Raw genomic sequence first — 17,155 nt, forward strand, 5'->3', positions numbered from 1 at the left:
AATGAAACCCGATGTACCTGGTAGATTATTTTTTAAGTACGATATGCCATGTTTTACTCTGATTTTACGGAAATCTTTGTAATTCATTTGGAAATCTGATCGATTACGGTGCGTTTCGGTTTCAATCGACTACTTATGTCTGGAAGATAAACAGCGTCACGTAAAAAAACGTCATATTTACGCGACATGTATATACAGTCATTGGTCGAGTCTGCTGCTGTTTCTCTCTCCGTTAGTACGGAACTTTTACATTTTTAAAACAGGAACGTTAAACTGCTAATATGTCAACTGCTATGAATTTCGGGTCGAAGACTTTTAAACCTCGTGCCCCGGACAAAGGCTCGTTCCCTCTGGATCATTTTGGTAAGTTTACGTACAGACTGTTGTGTGTACCTGGACACAACATTATGTTTTCCACTCAGTATAAACACCACAATAAGTAAGTATAATTCACGATGAAGAATTATTTTCTAAACATTTTGAAATATAAATCTCGACAAAGATATTGGGCAGCAGCAGCAGCAGACACACTCAGAAGATATGGATTTTAGGTTGACCTTTGTTGTTTCTGCCTTGAAGAACCTTGAACTATTGAAAATCTCTTATTTTTGTCCAGATACGCCACAGTATGGCTGAATATGAATTATTATCTGGCCATAAAATGGAAAATGTCACAATGAATGCCATTTTCGACATTCCAAATTCTAATTTACAAAGACAGCATATCCAAAGCAATATTGCATATGGCCAATATCATCATAATTATGTGTAAAAATCTAAAAAAAAATCTAGTTCAGTACTGTTACTTGACTGCAGAAATGTGCTTATGCTCAGTATATTTATTATTATATTTTATATACAGGCTACTATTATTTAATTAAAAATGTCTAAATATCTTTTACTCTTTTATTTCTAAATTGTCATTGAGAGATCTCTTCATTTTAATCTAGGGAGCAGCAAAAGCTAATTAGGCTCCAGTTTGCGCCTCTCATGCGCAATGTCTGAGTCACATTGATAACCACCAGTGTCTGAAAACCTAACTTGCCAGAGATTGAAAAACCCAGAGTGTAATTAAATGACATTCATCGCCATCTTGAAGAGATTTCCAGAATCCTCTTATACTCTTCTAACCATCTGATTGGGAAAAAATGATCCATCTGCTTGACAATATAGCAAAAAAAAAAAAGATTTTAAGCTAGCTTAATACTACATTTATTTTTAAGCTAGCTTTATACTAAGTTGTTTTTTTTTGTCATGCAAACAATTGTGTTTTGACCTTTCTTGTGACATCCAATATGAGCAGGTGGACATATTTGAATATGAAATACAGTCAGAACTTGGGGAACATGTTAGAAATATATTTCAATCGTGCCGCAGTCACAATATATATATTTCTTTCGTTCAAGTAGGTCAAAGCCTGTTTGAGGATTCTGAAATTATATTCTGAACAGTAGTAAGTTTTCAATGACCCTTTTCCCCCCCAGAAATATGGATGCCCAGCTCTGTGCCTCAAATAAAATAGAACTACATGAGAGGCATAAAGTGGGGTTAAGCTGATTCCTGCAACTATTTCCTAACTAAACAATCGGTGTAAAACCCACACACAGTCCCAGAAACAATAACATATAACTTTACATCTCCCAAAACACTCGGCGCTGCTCCCGTTCAATTTTTGCTTTATCACACATGCACAAAATTTGAGCTCAACTTAACTGTATGCATAAACCTATAAAGTGGAACTTCATGTTGGGTATGCCCTATTTGATTTTAGGAGAATGTAAAGCCTTCAAGGAGAAGTTTATGAAATGCCTGAGAGACAACAGCTTTGACAACTCCAGGTGCCGACTGCAGTCCAAGGACTACCTGGAATGCCGCATGGACAAGTAAGAAACTGCATTATAGTACAGACTACACAGCTATCGTTTCTCATCACAGCTGCTTAATTGGCTTGTTGTCTTGTGTTTTCCAGTCAGCTCATGGCCAAGGAGCCTCTAGAGAAACTAGGATTCAAGGACTTGATGGATCCACCTCCAAGCCAAGCGGACAGAGACCCTAAACCCTGACAACAGTACCCCAAAAACAAATGAAGGGTGAAGGCTGTTGTGAGAAGAAGACTGGAAAGACTGGCTTTAAGGACTTTGACAATTCAGGCCTGAGAGAACATTGGAACATTGGGGTTTACATTGCGGCCTTAGTTTGAGGTTACAAAGTACTCACTGATTTTTGCTCATGTCTATGTACATAAGATAAAATGTATAATATATGTTGGCGCTGCTTCGACATGCTAATAAATATTTTGTATTTAAACTAAACTGTGTCTCTAAATGACTCTAGATAGATGTATTGATGTCAGCTGAACATGTCACCACTGAACATGCATTTCTTGTTTTGAAGGCTTGATTGTGTAGATGCAGAAAAGCATTCATTCTTTAGGGACAGGGATTAAAAAAAGTTAACCATAAATGTTTTTGTTTGCCAGTAATAATAGAATCCAAGCTGACTGAAAACAATAAAACATTATCACATTTTGTTTTGCAAATGTGTTTGTTTCAGTCAGAACAGGGACATCTGCTGGCAATTAATTGGTATAGCAATTGTGTGGAAAGATTAAATACAGGAAGAATTCTAAAAAAATTGAAGACTGAATTCTCTGAATAAACTCATTATTCTGACTTCTTCTTACTTTATTGTCTAGTTCTCGAGTTTGGTTCTTGATGGCAGCACCTACAGTAGAGCTGTGTTGCTGGCCTAACTCTTAATAAACTCAAACAGTGTACTTGCTGAAAGTTTGGACTGTCTTCACCTTAACCTTAACTTTGTTTTGTTGTCTTGGATTTTAAAGTTTTATCATCTGTAGTCAGTTTTGTCTGGGAGTCTCTGGCCATAGTAACCCTTTACTTGCAACTCAGCAAAGACTGGAGAAAACAGTGCACCTCTTGTGCCCTTACCCGGCAGAGCAATCACTGCTGGGTCACCACTTGTGATCTTTTTTCTTTTGAGGTATTGACTGCTCAACCCCAACCTTGTAATACTAAATAATACTGCAGATACACAGGCTTTCATCAGTTAGCCTTTCTTAGTTTGTGACAAGTTAGTGTTTTTTCATGCCTCGTTTAATTTTAATTTAAGATGGATTATATGATAGACTTTAGGGATGCACAATATTATCGGCATCGGCCGATATTGGCTTAAAAATGAACTATCGGATATCAGCCAACACGCTGATATAATTAACCGATAAAATAATGGGCTGCTGCATACTTGATTAAATGCCCGACCTCGGCACAATGTCCCCGGTGCGAAGAAGACCTGCGCGGCACAGTGTGATGATGTCACGTGTGTCTACCTGCAGCATGAGGGAGTTAGAAGCCAAAATGTCCGTGGTGTGGAAGTTTTTCATAGTGTCCGAAATAGATAGAAAAACTGCTATTTGCAATGACTGCTCAGCTTCGGTGATGCGAGGAGGAGCCAAGGCAAAGTCTTTCAACACTGCAAACTTGATTCACCATTATACTGTACGCTAATTCCAATACAGAAGAGAGTTGGTGATCTCTGCAATTAGGTGTGCGGGAAAAAAATATCGGTATCGGTAATTGGCTATATGAGTTGTAAAATATCGGTGTATCGGATATCGGCAAAAAATCCAATATCGTGCATCCCTAATAGACCTCTCTCATATCTCTGGAATAGAAGTGAGGCTACAGCCAGCAGCTGGTTAGCACAAAGACTTAATAAGAAGAAAAAGCTAATCGGGCTCCAACTCACGATGAATTCGTTTTTTTTGCATTTTTTTCTTATTTCTTTTTGTGCGCAAATGTTTGGGCTAGCTTAGCAGTTTACATCTGTAACCACTTTAAATGTCAAACTTAGCGAAGTAGCTTGTGGCTGTAGCTTCATATTCTACAAATATGAGCAACTCTGGCTAAGAAAGAGGAAGTTTCTAATCTAAGTTTTTAACACCGTTATGCTGTAGATACACCAATGCACAAAGGCGTGGAAATTAAACATTTCACCTAGGTTAAAAGAAAAAATAATTAGAAATCAGTAATGCTGAAAGATTTCTGTAAGAAGTTTGAAAACATAATCAATACCAATATTTCCAGGATGCATTTCTTTCAGCTTTAAATTTCAATAAAAGGCAATTTTTTAGCACTTACCTGCGAAACAAAGTTTTTTCTTTAAGGCCAATATGCCCTTACCTTTGAAAAGGCAACAAAACAGCGGAGCATGTCATTTTGTCTTGGTTAAAACTGAAGGGTCCATATTATTTGTGGTTTGTCTCATGTTTAGCTTTACAGGGCCCACACAACAACAATAACAAAAAAGCTCAATGAAGAATTAATTGATTACTTAAATTTATCAATGTATCCGTTTTCAACAAATTTAGCAATATATAATACAGTCCAGTTAATGCATTCTGTGTCCAACACTTGCAGTGTATGTACACGACCAGTCAAAGGTTTGGACACACTTTCCCATTCACTCGTATGAGAAAATGTGTCCAAACTTTTGACTGGTAGAGTATATCTGAAAAAGATGTTACTCACTTTTGTTGGTTGCTCAATTATCCTGCTTGAAGTTTAAAAAGAAAAGAAGCACATATTCTTATTGTGGAATATATTTGATTCACTGACAGACAAGTGTTTTTCTGTTTAAATCATGAACTGTATTACGATGTTTTGGAACACAGGTTGAACCACCTACAGCGGGTAATACAACATGACATTTGTGGGAAAATTTAAAAATTACAAAACACACACATACACACAAAAACACCAAGTTAAGCATGTTGCATCAATCCATCAACGATGACAAAATGTTCATAAAACTATCACTTCCAAAACTAAAACCACAAATGGATCAGAAGATCAGTAAGACATTTAAAAATCCACAGTATAAAAGAAATTCCTGATGCACCATTAGTTCCACATATTCCATATTGACATCTTTATACGAACCATATATAATGCCTGTCATTTTAAGAGTCCTATAATTACCTTTCTATTGGTATTTACTGAAACAACAAATTCTGGAGCATTGATTGGAAATTTAATAGACCGTCACAAAAGGGATGGTTTTAAAACTTCATATTGATTTAATCCTAAATTGTGACAAGTAGCACCATTCAAAATGTGTAATTCATTGATGAGATTTAATAATAATGGACAGCATAAAAAAATTATTTCATAGAACACTGATTGCCATATTGTACTATAATGTTACTGTAAAACCTGTTTAAAGTCATTGTTCAACCTGCTGCTTCAAATGATGAGAACACAGGCCCCAAAATCAATCATGTGATCCCGGTAGAGGATTGGCTCCATGCTAACCTGATGTCAGCAATGGTAGGTAACTGAAACACATTTTCTTATTCACCTAATTTTGCACATATTCAATTTTCTTATTGCAGCATAAATTTGAAAATGAGTGAAAATATCAACAAACACTCTCTTTGCACTGAATAAGATGTATTGCAACAATACATTTGTTGGAGACAAATGGGCTGGGTTAACGTTAAACAGATGGACACATACATCCTTAATAAGAGAGGGGACCAATAGCAGTGTAAAGCAGGCCTCAGGACTTACAGAACAGCAAGATGCAGCAGTAGAACTAACTCAAGTGGTGTAAGTAATTAAATTCATTTTTGGACTTCTGTTCGAAATAGATTTCTTGCCTTCTCCTGTGCATTCAAGTTACTCAGTTGTCTGTAAGCTTTTTAACTTAGCTATGAAAACACTTCCTGAAGTCACAGCACTGACTATTCTCAACAAGGAACTCCACTCATGTAAAGTGGTAGTAGGAAAAACTTTAAAGAGGCTATATGTAAGATTTTACATATATTCATCAATCTAATATTTTTTTTTATTGCCAATGTGTGAAGGGATAGTCAAGGAACGGATAAATTGAGACCTTCCCCAACTTCCTCCATTGCCTCTAACAGCCTGTGGGCTGATTTTTATGCAAAGCACTCAGGACGGTTTTTCCGCAAAACAAGAGGATGTCACGTATCTGCACGCTCGCGAGTACCTCTGCCGAGAGCTCATTCTACACCACTACAGTCAACAGTGTGCAACACGAGACAACGCAAGCTGTGAACTGGAGATCAATAATGCCAACAAACGATCGGCACCCATAACAACACCAACAAAAACTACACACAAGAAAAAAAAACGAAGCACAATGCCACAGGCACGCGCATCACCAAGCTCTCTCCAGCCGCCCTGCCCTGCCTGGCTAATGTTCGCTAATGCTTGTGATGATTTGCCCGTTCATCGGCGTAATTTGCCGTTTTGTTACGAAGCACAATGCGGGAGTCATGCAGTGTATTTATTTTCAAGCTAGTTGGCTAACCTTAGCATGCTCGCTAACGTTATGACTACCAAAATACTATCTGAGTGTGTATGTCAGTTATCTAGCTTGACAAATAACAAACAATTTTGTAAATTATGTAGCAGAACAAAGTAACTGTGTATAACTACTCATTGTTTTCTATTAGCTAATATCATTGCATTACCTGTCTATGCTAAAGTTAGCCAGCCAGCTGGAAGCTTGCAACAAGGTACCGTTAGCTTGTCTACTATCGCAGATGATTTGTCAGTTAGCAAAACACCATAGAGGAGATAACATCAGCTAACTCACGCAGACTCCCGGGGCTGATCTGGCTGGTAATTGAGAAATTTGCCGTTTGGTTACGAAGCACAATGCCAGATCCATGCAGTGTAGTTATGTAAGAGCTAGTTGGTTAACCTTAGCATGCTCGCTAACGTTATGACAACCATGAACACTACTCGTCAGTGAAAAGTAAACAGAGCCGGTCAGTTCCAAGATTGAGCATGCTCAGTTTCGTGTGTCTACGGCAAAAACCAGGACGCTCGTTCATGCGTGCGAGTGTCCGCGCGAGCACATACAAGAACGTTGACTGCAGTTCCCTCAGCGGCCGATCGTGTCGCTAGGAACGAGGATTTTCTGAAAGTTACATATAGCACCTTTAAGAACCGCTTCGTGTGGTAAAGGAGCATTAGGTCGTGGAATGTTATATTTATTGCCTTTCACAAGGCATCACTAGCTAGTTACCGTCACTTACTATAGTTTTCAATTAGTTTCCACCATAAAACTCCTAAAATCACTCATTATTTAGGATGACCTACCGTTTAGTTCTAGAGCTGCTTTAAGCTAATTTTCTCGGTTCTAACATAATGCTTCTAATGTTATCACTATACACAATGCATGCCATCATTTAAACATACAAAACTAGCTAAAATAATGTGTTCAGGGATACAATAATTTATTTTAAATTTTGGTGTCTTTGTTCTCATCACTTAAGCTGGGCTGATTAGAAACTAAACGTTGTATTTCTTTCACATTTGTTTGGCGACACTAATATAAATGATACAGCAGAGGAGCAGATACTGAGAGCAGGGGAAGAGGTTTCCTTTTCACTAGCGTGAGGAGTTAGAACTAGAGCGGGAGCGGTGACGGCGCCGGCCGGGCGATCTAGACCTGCGACGTACTGGAGAGCGTCGCCGTGGAGACCGAGACCTAGAATAGAAAGAAAGACAGTAAGACAAGAAGTACAAAAGGACTGGGAAGTTAGACAGAAAATCAATGGAAATAAGAATAACCTACAAAGTCTGTATTACAATATATTGCATAGTTGCAGCTGAATAAATCTGCATTATTAAGTCCTTTCACAGCACCAGTACTGATCACATGTTGCTTACCTTCTCCTCATGCGAGGCGGAGTGCGTCGCCACATTGGTGGTGGAGGAGGCATCCTTCGGGGAGGGGAAAACCTGCGGGGCGGAGGGCGCACTGTGGGAGTCAGCACAGCTGTGACTGTGATTTCCTGACCGTCAATTTGACCTGAAGGACAAAAAATCACGGAAATCAGATACTGAAGGTTTGGCATCAAAACATAATTAAACATTCATTCGAGACTCAAGTATAAGTGCCACAAGCAAACATGCTCATCACTGAGCAGTCTTTCAGCCTGTAGTCCCACCTTGGACGCATTATACAATAATTCATCAATTTAATAAAACATCTGACCAAACATCCACCTTACCTCCATCCATGTGTTTCAGGGCCTTCTCTGCCTCCTCTGGTGTCTCGAACTCGACATAGGCGTAGCCTTTGGACAAGTGAGGGTGGATGCGGTTCATGGGCATGTCAATCATCTTGATCTTGCCATAGGTAGAGAAGATCTCCTGGATGTGTTCCTTCAAAAGGCACAGCAGAGACAGAATTGAAGTTTGCCCATTTTTTCTGTGAGTAGCAAACATCCCAAATATTTTTAGAGAATTTATATTTCATAGAGAACAAAGTTTGGTAGATTTCCATTGTAAAGCCATGTTTCCAAAATGTCCTGTCTAAAAATTGTTATCAACTGTTCTACATATTCCAAAATTAAAAGTGTTTGAGCCAGTGGAAAAAATCATTGCTGGAGATGACAAGAATAATTACAAGCATTCTTATTTTGAATTATAAGCAGATGAAGGTAATAACATTATTACATAACTCTTTTTTTTAAGTTGTGTAAATTAGCACGTATGCCAGTACAGTTACACAGCTAGTTAGGAATATTATTTTTGTAGTTGTCTGTTGTAGCAAGACCCAGGACTTTTCAGGAAAGGCTAAGCAAGATGTTTGGCTTTTCAAGACAAAACAGCCATCAGCACTATATAAGTACAGTCCATTTGCCATTCACATTCAGTTGTAAACCACTGAGAGAGTGCTTGAGTTCAGTAGATGGATTACCTTGATAACATTTCTGGTGAGTCGCCCCAGGTAAACCTTGGTGGGTTTGGGTGTGGGGCTCCTACGTCGCCGGTCTCTATCATCTTTCTTTGCTGATTTTGACCTGGAGGGACATTCATATTTCAGCTAATATTTTAATAATTCATGAGAACACAGTTCGTTTCAATTCCTATTTTACTGACATTACAAGTGTTGCCAGTGAGAATTAAAGACATTCCTTAGTTAATAATGTAAAACACATGGTTTGGAGAACAGTTTTAGGCTCTTAGATATCAAAGTATGCAATAAAGGCAAAAATGCAACAAAAAATTATCATTAGAAAATTTCCCCTGCTGGTTGAATTAGTGACCCATTCCGTACTTTGAGCGTGAGCGACGTCTGTTGTTGTGGCGCTGGCGGCTTGGGCTTGGCGAGGAGGATGAGGAGGATGAGGAAGACGAGCGGGAGCTGGATGAGCCTGAGTGGCTGGATGCAGAGGAGCTAGAGCCACTGGAGGAGCCTGAGCTGGAGCCTGAGCTACTGCTGGAACTGGAACTTAAAGATTATGAGTTATGGGAAGTATTTTGTCCAACAACTTATTTTTATAAATTATATCACCTTCTGGGGAACAAGCAAATTGGAACCTGACGACATGTTGAGTAATTATGCCAATTATATTATATAGTATCTGACCTGCTGCTCCCACTGGAAGCACTGCGCCGTGTGCGGTTCTTCTCTCGACCCCGGCCCTTTTCAGTTCCTTCTTTTGTGGCACCTGACTTCTCCTTACCACGCTGTTTACTTTTTTCATCCTCCTTCCTCTTTGTTGGAGAAGGTGCCCTGTTGTTGGAGAAGACGTGAGTAAACAAAATGTAGGATTTAAGGCACTGGACAAGAGGTATGAAATGTTACACTTTCACAAAAAAGCAAAATACACGTTAAGGTATATATTGTACATCAACAGGGCTGCACAATTAATATTGCACCAATATACACCAATGTATCACAACAATGAAGTATGATGATAACTTCAAGTCAGAGCCAGAATTGAAGGCTCAGAATTTCACTCACCCCATGCCTATTAATAAATCCAAAACGGAGAAATGAAACAAACACGCATCACTTTTCAAAATACATTAATGAAATAACGCATTTATTTCAATAGCTGTAAATGAACTTTAAGTGGTTCCCCTAACAAATATAAATAGGCCTGTTAAGTAAGTACGATCATCAGCGAGTATACATTTAACGGTAACGTTAACGTAAATTATGTCGTACAACACTTGTCAATGTTAGCATTAGCTAGCTAATATTTATTTATTATAATCTGCTGATATTATTTAATATTAGAATTACGTATATACTTAATACGACTCCAACGTTGTTTCGTTGTCATTTATTGGTAAAACATACTTATGTTTGAGATTAAAAAGCCAAACTTGTAGAAATTGGAGCTTTTACTTACATCTTTCCAACTCGGTCACATACAGATGACGTTATACGCTAGATTGATGTAAACCAATCAAAAGACACGACGTACACGCGCACAGACCTTCCGCGTATTGGGAAACCAGGTTCCCTCATCTTGGACTGTAAGGTTCATTCTTCAAATTTTGGCTAGTTATAGACCTTGTTACCCCAGCCCAAAAGCTAAATGGTGTCAGTTGAACACGAACCTTTCAGTTGTCTTAGGATAACAATGTCATGTACTATGCTTGGTTCTTTTGCTTGGGTCAATTAAGCAAAACAATAAAGGCGATTAGTAGGAAGGTTGCCTTACAGAAGAGTGACGGAAGACAAAAACCGGAACATTAATAAAACCGTCTATAAAGAGACAATCACCGTTTCCTTTCATTTCTCAACACACCACGACAAAATCTTTGGCGCCGTTACAGAATATAGACATGTTCTATTACCCATATTTTAAAAACAAAGAAAGTTGTTATTAAGCTTAAGCTACAAATACTTAACTGTAGAGCTTTTTAGAATTTAATTGCAGTGTTGGGATACAGAGGGAAGGGCACTTCTCCTCTGGGACAGCAACACTCCTGATGTCCTCCACATGCGATACCGAGCAAGAAGAAACCAGGAAACCGTCAGGTAGTTCCAGGACCCTTGCTCTCACTGTATGCTCTGCTGCCATTGGAGGCACCTTTCAGTATGGCTACAATATCTCAATTATCAACGCCCCTACCAGCTACATCCAGGTTTTCATCAATGACACCTACATACAGCGCTGGGGCATTGGCTTGGAGACTCCCCAGATGACGTTACTGTGGACTCTGATAGTTTCAGCCTTCCCACTTGGGGGTTTGATGGGAGCCCTGCTAGCAGGTCCTCTGGCAGTCCGCTTTGGCAGAAAAATCCCATTGCTTCTAAACAATTCCTTCCTGTTTGCTGGAGCTGTACTTGTGTTAACAAGCAGGGTGGCTAAATCATTTGAGATGATCATCTGTGCTCGTCTTCTAGTTGGGATAAACTCAGGAGTCAGTATGAATGTTCAACCTATGTATTTTGGGGAAAGTGCACCAAAACACCTCCGAGGTGCTGTGGCTTTTTCTTCTGCTGTTTTCACTGCTTTTGGGATCTTCTTGGGACAAGTTGTGGGACTAACTGGTCTGCTGGGCACTGCGCCTCTTTGGCCCTACCTGCTGGCTAGTAATGCTTTGCCAGGGTTGATTCAGCTCCTTACCCTACCCTGGTTCCCTGAAAGCCCCAGATACCTTCTCATTGACCGGGGAGATAGGGAAGCATGTGTCCGGGCGCTTGAAAGGCTTCGAGGTGGGGAGGTTCCTGTCTTGGAGATGGATGAGTTGCTTCAGGAGCAGCAGCTGCAAAAATCCACAGCCCTAAATTCTGTAGCTTCCGCAAAGACACCCTGGTCCCTGTTTAAGAGTCATGACTTGCGATGCCAGCTCAGAACAGTTATGGCTGCCAGTAGTGCCATGATGCTCTGTGGCAATGACTCCATCTATTTCTATGCCTCATACATTTTTCTCGCAGCAGGGATCCCTCCAGAGAAAATTCAATATGTCACAATTGGTACAGGGGCATCAGAGTTTACTGCTTCCATACTGAGTAACCTGCTAATTGAACGTGTGGGCCGCAGGTACCTTCTTGTGGGAGGGTACTGTCTCATGTCTTGCTGGTCTGTAGTCTTTACAGTAGCTCTTACCCTCCAGAGCCGCAGCGTGGCCGGGATGTCCTACCTCAGCATGGCCTGCGTGTTCGCCTACATCCTCAGCTTTGGCTTGGGCCCGGCAGGAGTGACAGGGATCTTACCAGCTGAAATCTTTGACCAGGCGGCTCGACCGGCAGCATACATGGTTGCTGGATCGTTTATGTGGATCAGCCTGTTCTTGGTGGGTATGATGTTTCCCTTCATCGTGAGTAGCCTGGGAAACTACTGCTTTCTGCCGTTCTTGGTCGTGTGTTTGCTGTCTGCAGGGTTTTTGGGGTTAACCTTACCAGAGACTAAGGGTAAGACACTGGCTGAGATTACAGCAGAATTTGATCGAAAGAATGGAGTGAAGAGGGAGAGGGAAGAAATGCAGTTGGATGATACTATAAGGAACCAATACAAGGTGGGCAACGCCTGTTCCTTCACTTCCCTAACACAAGATCCTGATTATGACCATAAGAATGGGGACTGAAATGTAAAGTCTCCAAGTAAAAGTGGAAATGAGACAAGTTGTGCCTTTGTGATCTCTTTTGGCACCTTCAGTATTGGATAGACTACTACAGATATACACTGTAAAACCTGACAAGTTAGTTCAACTCAAACCAATACTAATGTATTACACATGTAGTACACCTAACTTTAGATTTATTGTTAAGGTAACTTAGATAAATTAAGTATATAGTACCCATTCCATTCAGTGTATTGAACTTAAAATGTTATTTTAATTTATATGTATAATTTCTACTTGTTTTAAATAAATTATAGTAGTTTGAATCAATTAAGTAAGATGAACTTAGTTAAGTAGTTTATCTCAACTTAAACCTCTCCTGTGTCGACTCATTTCATTTGAGGAAACCGATTGCCTTAAACCTTTGAAGTTTAATTAACACAAAACAAACAATTTCAACTGGAACAACACTTTATTCAGTTCAATGCTTAGCACTTACAACATGCACTGAGCCATACAAGGTAAACATTTTAATGTAAAGAATTATTCACAGCTTCCAAAATAGATAGAAAAATCTGTTTAAATATTTAATTACTTTTAAAAAATTACTTTTTCTGTATTATTACCAAAATGCAGCATTAACTTAATTCTAACACAACCGCGATTTACTGTAAATGAGATAAAAAATGTTACATGCTTAAGATTTTAGTAAAATGTATTCATTTAAGACCAACATTCAAGTATTAAGTCGTAAGTTAAATAAACAACACCATGAAAACGCAGCAAGTGTAAGACACCACAGCTAAATATTCTAAACACCACAATAGAAAAAGCACTGAAGACCTCAAGTTCAAACAGAGAGCAAAGAATAGTCCAAATAAAAAATCACCATGTATGATTACATATTAGGAGTGTATGCTAAATAAACCCACAAGTGTCATTCATTAATGGATCCTTACCTGCCCCTCCTAGGCCATCAAAAGTTCTTCAGAAGGTGTCGTCGAAACCTCCTTCATCTTCTTGTTGTAGCACTCACACAGCTGAATGTTAATTACATGTCAAGTGCCTGAGGTTTTATGGGTGATCCTTTGAAATTCACCTGTGTATGAAAAAAACATAGCCCACGCATTTACTGTGAGAAGCAGTTGTGCCATAATGCTACATGCTGCTAATGTCTGAAATGTTAATATGGAGCATATTAACATGTTTGTATCTGTGGGCCATGTCAAAAACGTTTTTCATCAACCAAATTAGATTAGATGTCTTGATAATTTCCTCCACAATCCAAGAGGGTGGGGGCAAGACTAAAAGCAAAGTCTAAACCAGCTAAACTATTATAAGTATTAGCTTAAATGAAGCTAATTAGGCTAACGTCAGTAACCTTAGCTAGCCAACAGAACACAGATAGCGATATCAGAATATCAAGCACAAGTAAAATAACATTTAATAGTAAAGCTAAAAGCCTTAAACCTGAACAAGAATGCAGGTATCAAAGTAATTTAACCCCCAAAGATGGATGTTCACTTGCTAATGTTAGCTAAATTCAGTGCAACATTTTAGCTCAACTTAAAAAGAATTACCTTTTAAAACAGAAACGTCACTGTGTCCGTTGCGGTGTCCTCCAGAGCCCGTGGGGAAAGTTTTCAGTAAAAATCATCAAACGCAGGCTTCCCTCCAAAAGTACTCCTACTCCAGTGCAGAAACTCCTCGTGGGGTTTACAATTTTTAAAAATGCTATGAACTCAATTTAGACTAAATGAGTTACTATAACTTTCTGTTATCAATTACTACAACTTAAAGCGTTCCAAAAAATTAGTATCACTCAAAATGAACGAGTCAGCACCACAGTTAATCATTTTTGAGTTGATTCTAATTCATTGGGATGAGCTACGTTAAATTTCTTTGAGGACTGAGTTAAGTTAACTTACTTCTGTTATTAAGATAGACTGTTAGGTTTTACAGTGTACCATCTACTGACTAGTTTTCAAATTTATAAGAGATAATCAGTGTGTATCATTACACACTGATTATCTCTAATAAATATTATTATTCTTTTTAATTCTTTTTCATGTCATGACCATTGGAAAGTATAACAGTGTCCTGCCCAAGAAGAAGATAAACTTCTTAAGCAAGAGAGAGTTAACCTGTGCTTAAAGATTAAAGATTGACTTTTTTTTAATTACAGTTTATCCAAACCAAAAGGGCATCCTCTGTTAAACTGAATAAAAAGATAAAGGATGGTGTTGACTTCTCTGCTAATTAACAACCATTTGGTCCCATCAAAAAAGGTATTCTGTGCTTAAAGATTAAAGAGGCTCAGAGACTTCTGTTTCAACAAAGAAGGCATTTAAAAAATGCTCTGTAATGCAAAGAGATTTGGAATATCAAATTGCCTTTTCAAAGAGAACCATACAAATGTCCTTTCAAATTTCAATATTTGGAGGACTGTTGTAATCCAGTTTAAATCCATCCCAACTTCCTTTTATTCAGAACACAGAGATTAGATGAGCCCTTATCAGTTAAACAGAAACCTTCTCAGATCTTAAAAAAACATTCACCTTTCAGTACCTCAATCTGCTGTTTTTGCTTGTCATTTTTCATTTTGCTCATAAACATGACTGAATGCCAAAGTTTTGATAAACATTTTGAACTCTTGTGAGTTGAAGGGAAGACTTTATTGTGCCCAGAGGGTAACAATAAAGTACAGCTGTGCAATAAACATTGTAAAGAGTTGGTTAAACTTAGAGAATATTAAAAACTTGTTCTAGCCTGATTTCTACTGCACTTCTGCATTGAATTTACGGTAAGCTTTTATTCCCATGCTCTGATGTGTCTGTGCTGTGTTGCCTGGCAGCATTTCACATTTTCCTCTGCACTTTAAAACATTGCAGTATATGACTCCGTACGCTACCATTGAGACTTGCAATCACCATTCAAGTTTTAGCTTCATATTGATGTCAACAGGCTGTAGCAGCTAGCTATAAACTAGCTTCAAAATAGCTTCATCAGTGTACCCACTCGCACATCAGGCTTCTGGGGTGGGTCTAATCATTCATTCATTCTAATCCGACACATGCACCGGGTAGATAACAGGCCTCGTGTCTTTTGTAATCTGATTATATACTCTGTTGTGTTGACATGTCTATCCGGTCCAGTGATCCATGATTGTGTACATTTTTGTGGTGTTTTACTCGGTTAATCTCACAAGCCAACAAGCCATTATAATTTGATGTATTTAATATTTATATTTATTCATCAACTATGTTTATTAGTTAGACTCACACACAAGGTATCTGTCCTAGTGCTACTAACGTCATATTTCCATTTAACCACATATTGAATTGTCTTGCAGTAGATTTAAGAAACGCAGCTCTGCAAAACAGCCACTAGATGTCACTATTGTCAATGCTTGTCTTTCTGAATGAAAATGTGAAGCTAAAAAATACCAAATTGTAGCCAATCTTTTTTTGTATGTATCAAATTATTGACTTGACTGAATCAAAAATTATTTTACATGAAGATGTTTTTTGTGATGATGTTTTCCTCAAACAACCAAAACCAACCTTTTATTTCCTAACAAAATCTTATGCTGGATTCCATGTCAAAAATGCTATGCACTGTGAAATAGGACTGCTTTATTGTTATTGTATGAAGCTGTCTATCAAACGCATGTTAAGACAATCTGTGATTTGTTAATGATGCAGCTATTCTCTGAAAATACCGTAATGCTGTATGATCCTCAGACTTTATTTTTCTGTCATGGGTGTAAATTTTGCACACTGCGGTTATTTATTAGATGATATTTATTGAGCGAGAAGTACAACTGTATGTACAATAAAAAATCAACGCTGACCTACACCTTTGTCTTTTTTGTGATACAGTTAGTTTGATTGATTCTGCCTTTCTGATTTAACTGCGTTCTGTTTTAATCACATGACTTTGGCTTCCTTCCCTCCAGCACTTTAATCCGCCCGCTTCTACCCACTCCTATTAAAACTGTCAGCGTAATACTTTTTATATATGTAAAAGGGTGCAGTTTGAGAACATCTAACTCTAAAGTGGGTGTAAGATTTAAGTTTTAGCTCCATCACATAATTTCAGCTTAATGGAGCATCTCTGTTCTATTTGCATATACGGATATTTATTGAAGTGTGTAGCTGCTTCAAGTAGTTTTTGTGTGTATATGATAAAAATGTTGTTAAAACAATACATATGAAAGCTGCAATCATATCCACTGAATACTACCTGTTCTGCTCTCTCTTTGCTGACTTTCAAATTACCTCCAAAACTCATTTGACCTTTGTCTAGGAAAGCAAACTAACCTGCAAAGAATGTGTTGGAGATGAAGGCGTCATAAGAGATTCTCAACTGGAAAATTGACCTACATACTGTACACTCCTAAGATCCAGATTGGACACCGAGGGTAGGAGGTTCAAACACATTCATCAGCTCTAATTCTGAACACACAGTGCTCCGATGTTTCCATGAAACTCAGAAGTCATAAGCCATCACTCCCATCAGCATTGTCTGGAGTCTATAGGTGGATTTATCTTGCTATGTCCTTAGATTACAAAATGCCCCCAGCAGAGCCTAAATACTGATCTCTCCTTATTGAATTACACTTATTTGCTTTCTTGAAGAGAGTAGCTGAAGATAACACTCCCATAGCTCTCTGTTAAAGATGAAGCTACAGCCAGGAGACATTTGGCTAAGCCTTTTATACTGACTAGAATTGGGGAAACAGCACTGTCCATATAGGCAAAAGAACATGCCTTGAAGCATGTCTA

The 17,155-nt window shown here is 38.5% G+C and overlaps 3 protein-coding genes across 3 annotated transcripts; 2 read left to right on the plus strand and 1 right to left on the minus strand.

Moving 5' to 3' along the window:
- Window positions 1–220: 220 nt before the first annotated feature.
- Window positions 221–2,495, plus strand: cox19 (cytochrome c oxidase assembly factor COX19). The gene is made up of 3 exons (XM_069665001.1): window positions 221–363; window positions 1,772–1,883; window positions 1,970–2,495. Exons 1-3 carry the CDS (start codon window positions 282–284, stop codon window positions 2,061–2,063), a joined length of 288 nt encoding a protein of 95 aa, XP_069521102.1. The 5' UTR covers window positions 221–281; the 3' UTR covers window positions 2,064–2,495.
- Window positions 2,496–5,914: 3,419 nt separating this feature from the next.
- Window positions 5,915–10,228, minus strand: LOC138593471 (RNA-binding protein with serine-rich domain 1-like). The gene is made up of 7 exons (XM_069664491.1): window positions 10,205–10,228; window positions 9,433–9,579; window positions 9,121–9,288; window positions 8,761–8,863; window positions 8,069–8,222; window positions 7,725–7,866; window positions 5,915–7,542 (listed from the first exon to the last, which is right to left on the minus strand). Coding segments are annotated over exons 1-7 (816 nt in total). The 5' UTR covers window positions 10,207–10,228; the 3' UTR covers window positions 5,915–7,442.
- A 562-nt stretch (window positions 10,229–10,790) lies between these two features.
- Window positions 10,791–12,419, plus strand: LOC138593587 (solute carrier family 2, facilitated glucose transporter member 11). Its single transcript, XM_069664659.1, has one exon. It carries the CDS (start codon window positions 10,791–10,793, stop codon window positions 12,390–12,392), a length of 1,602 nt encoding a protein of 533 aa, XP_069520760.1. The 3' UTR covers window positions 12,393–12,419.
- Window positions 12,420–17,155: the final 4,736 nt, after the last annotated feature.

Source organism: Semicossyphus pulcher, unplaced genomic scaffold (genome assembly GCF_022749685.1).
Source record: "Semicossyphus pulcher isolate SPU_LCO1_2020_fin unplaced genomic scaffold, fSemPul1.0.p SCAF_16, whole genome shotgun sequence".
NCBI classification, from domain to species: domain Eukaryota; kingdom Metazoa; phylum Chordata; class Actinopteri; order Labriformes; family Labridae; genus Semicossyphus; species Semicossyphus pulcher.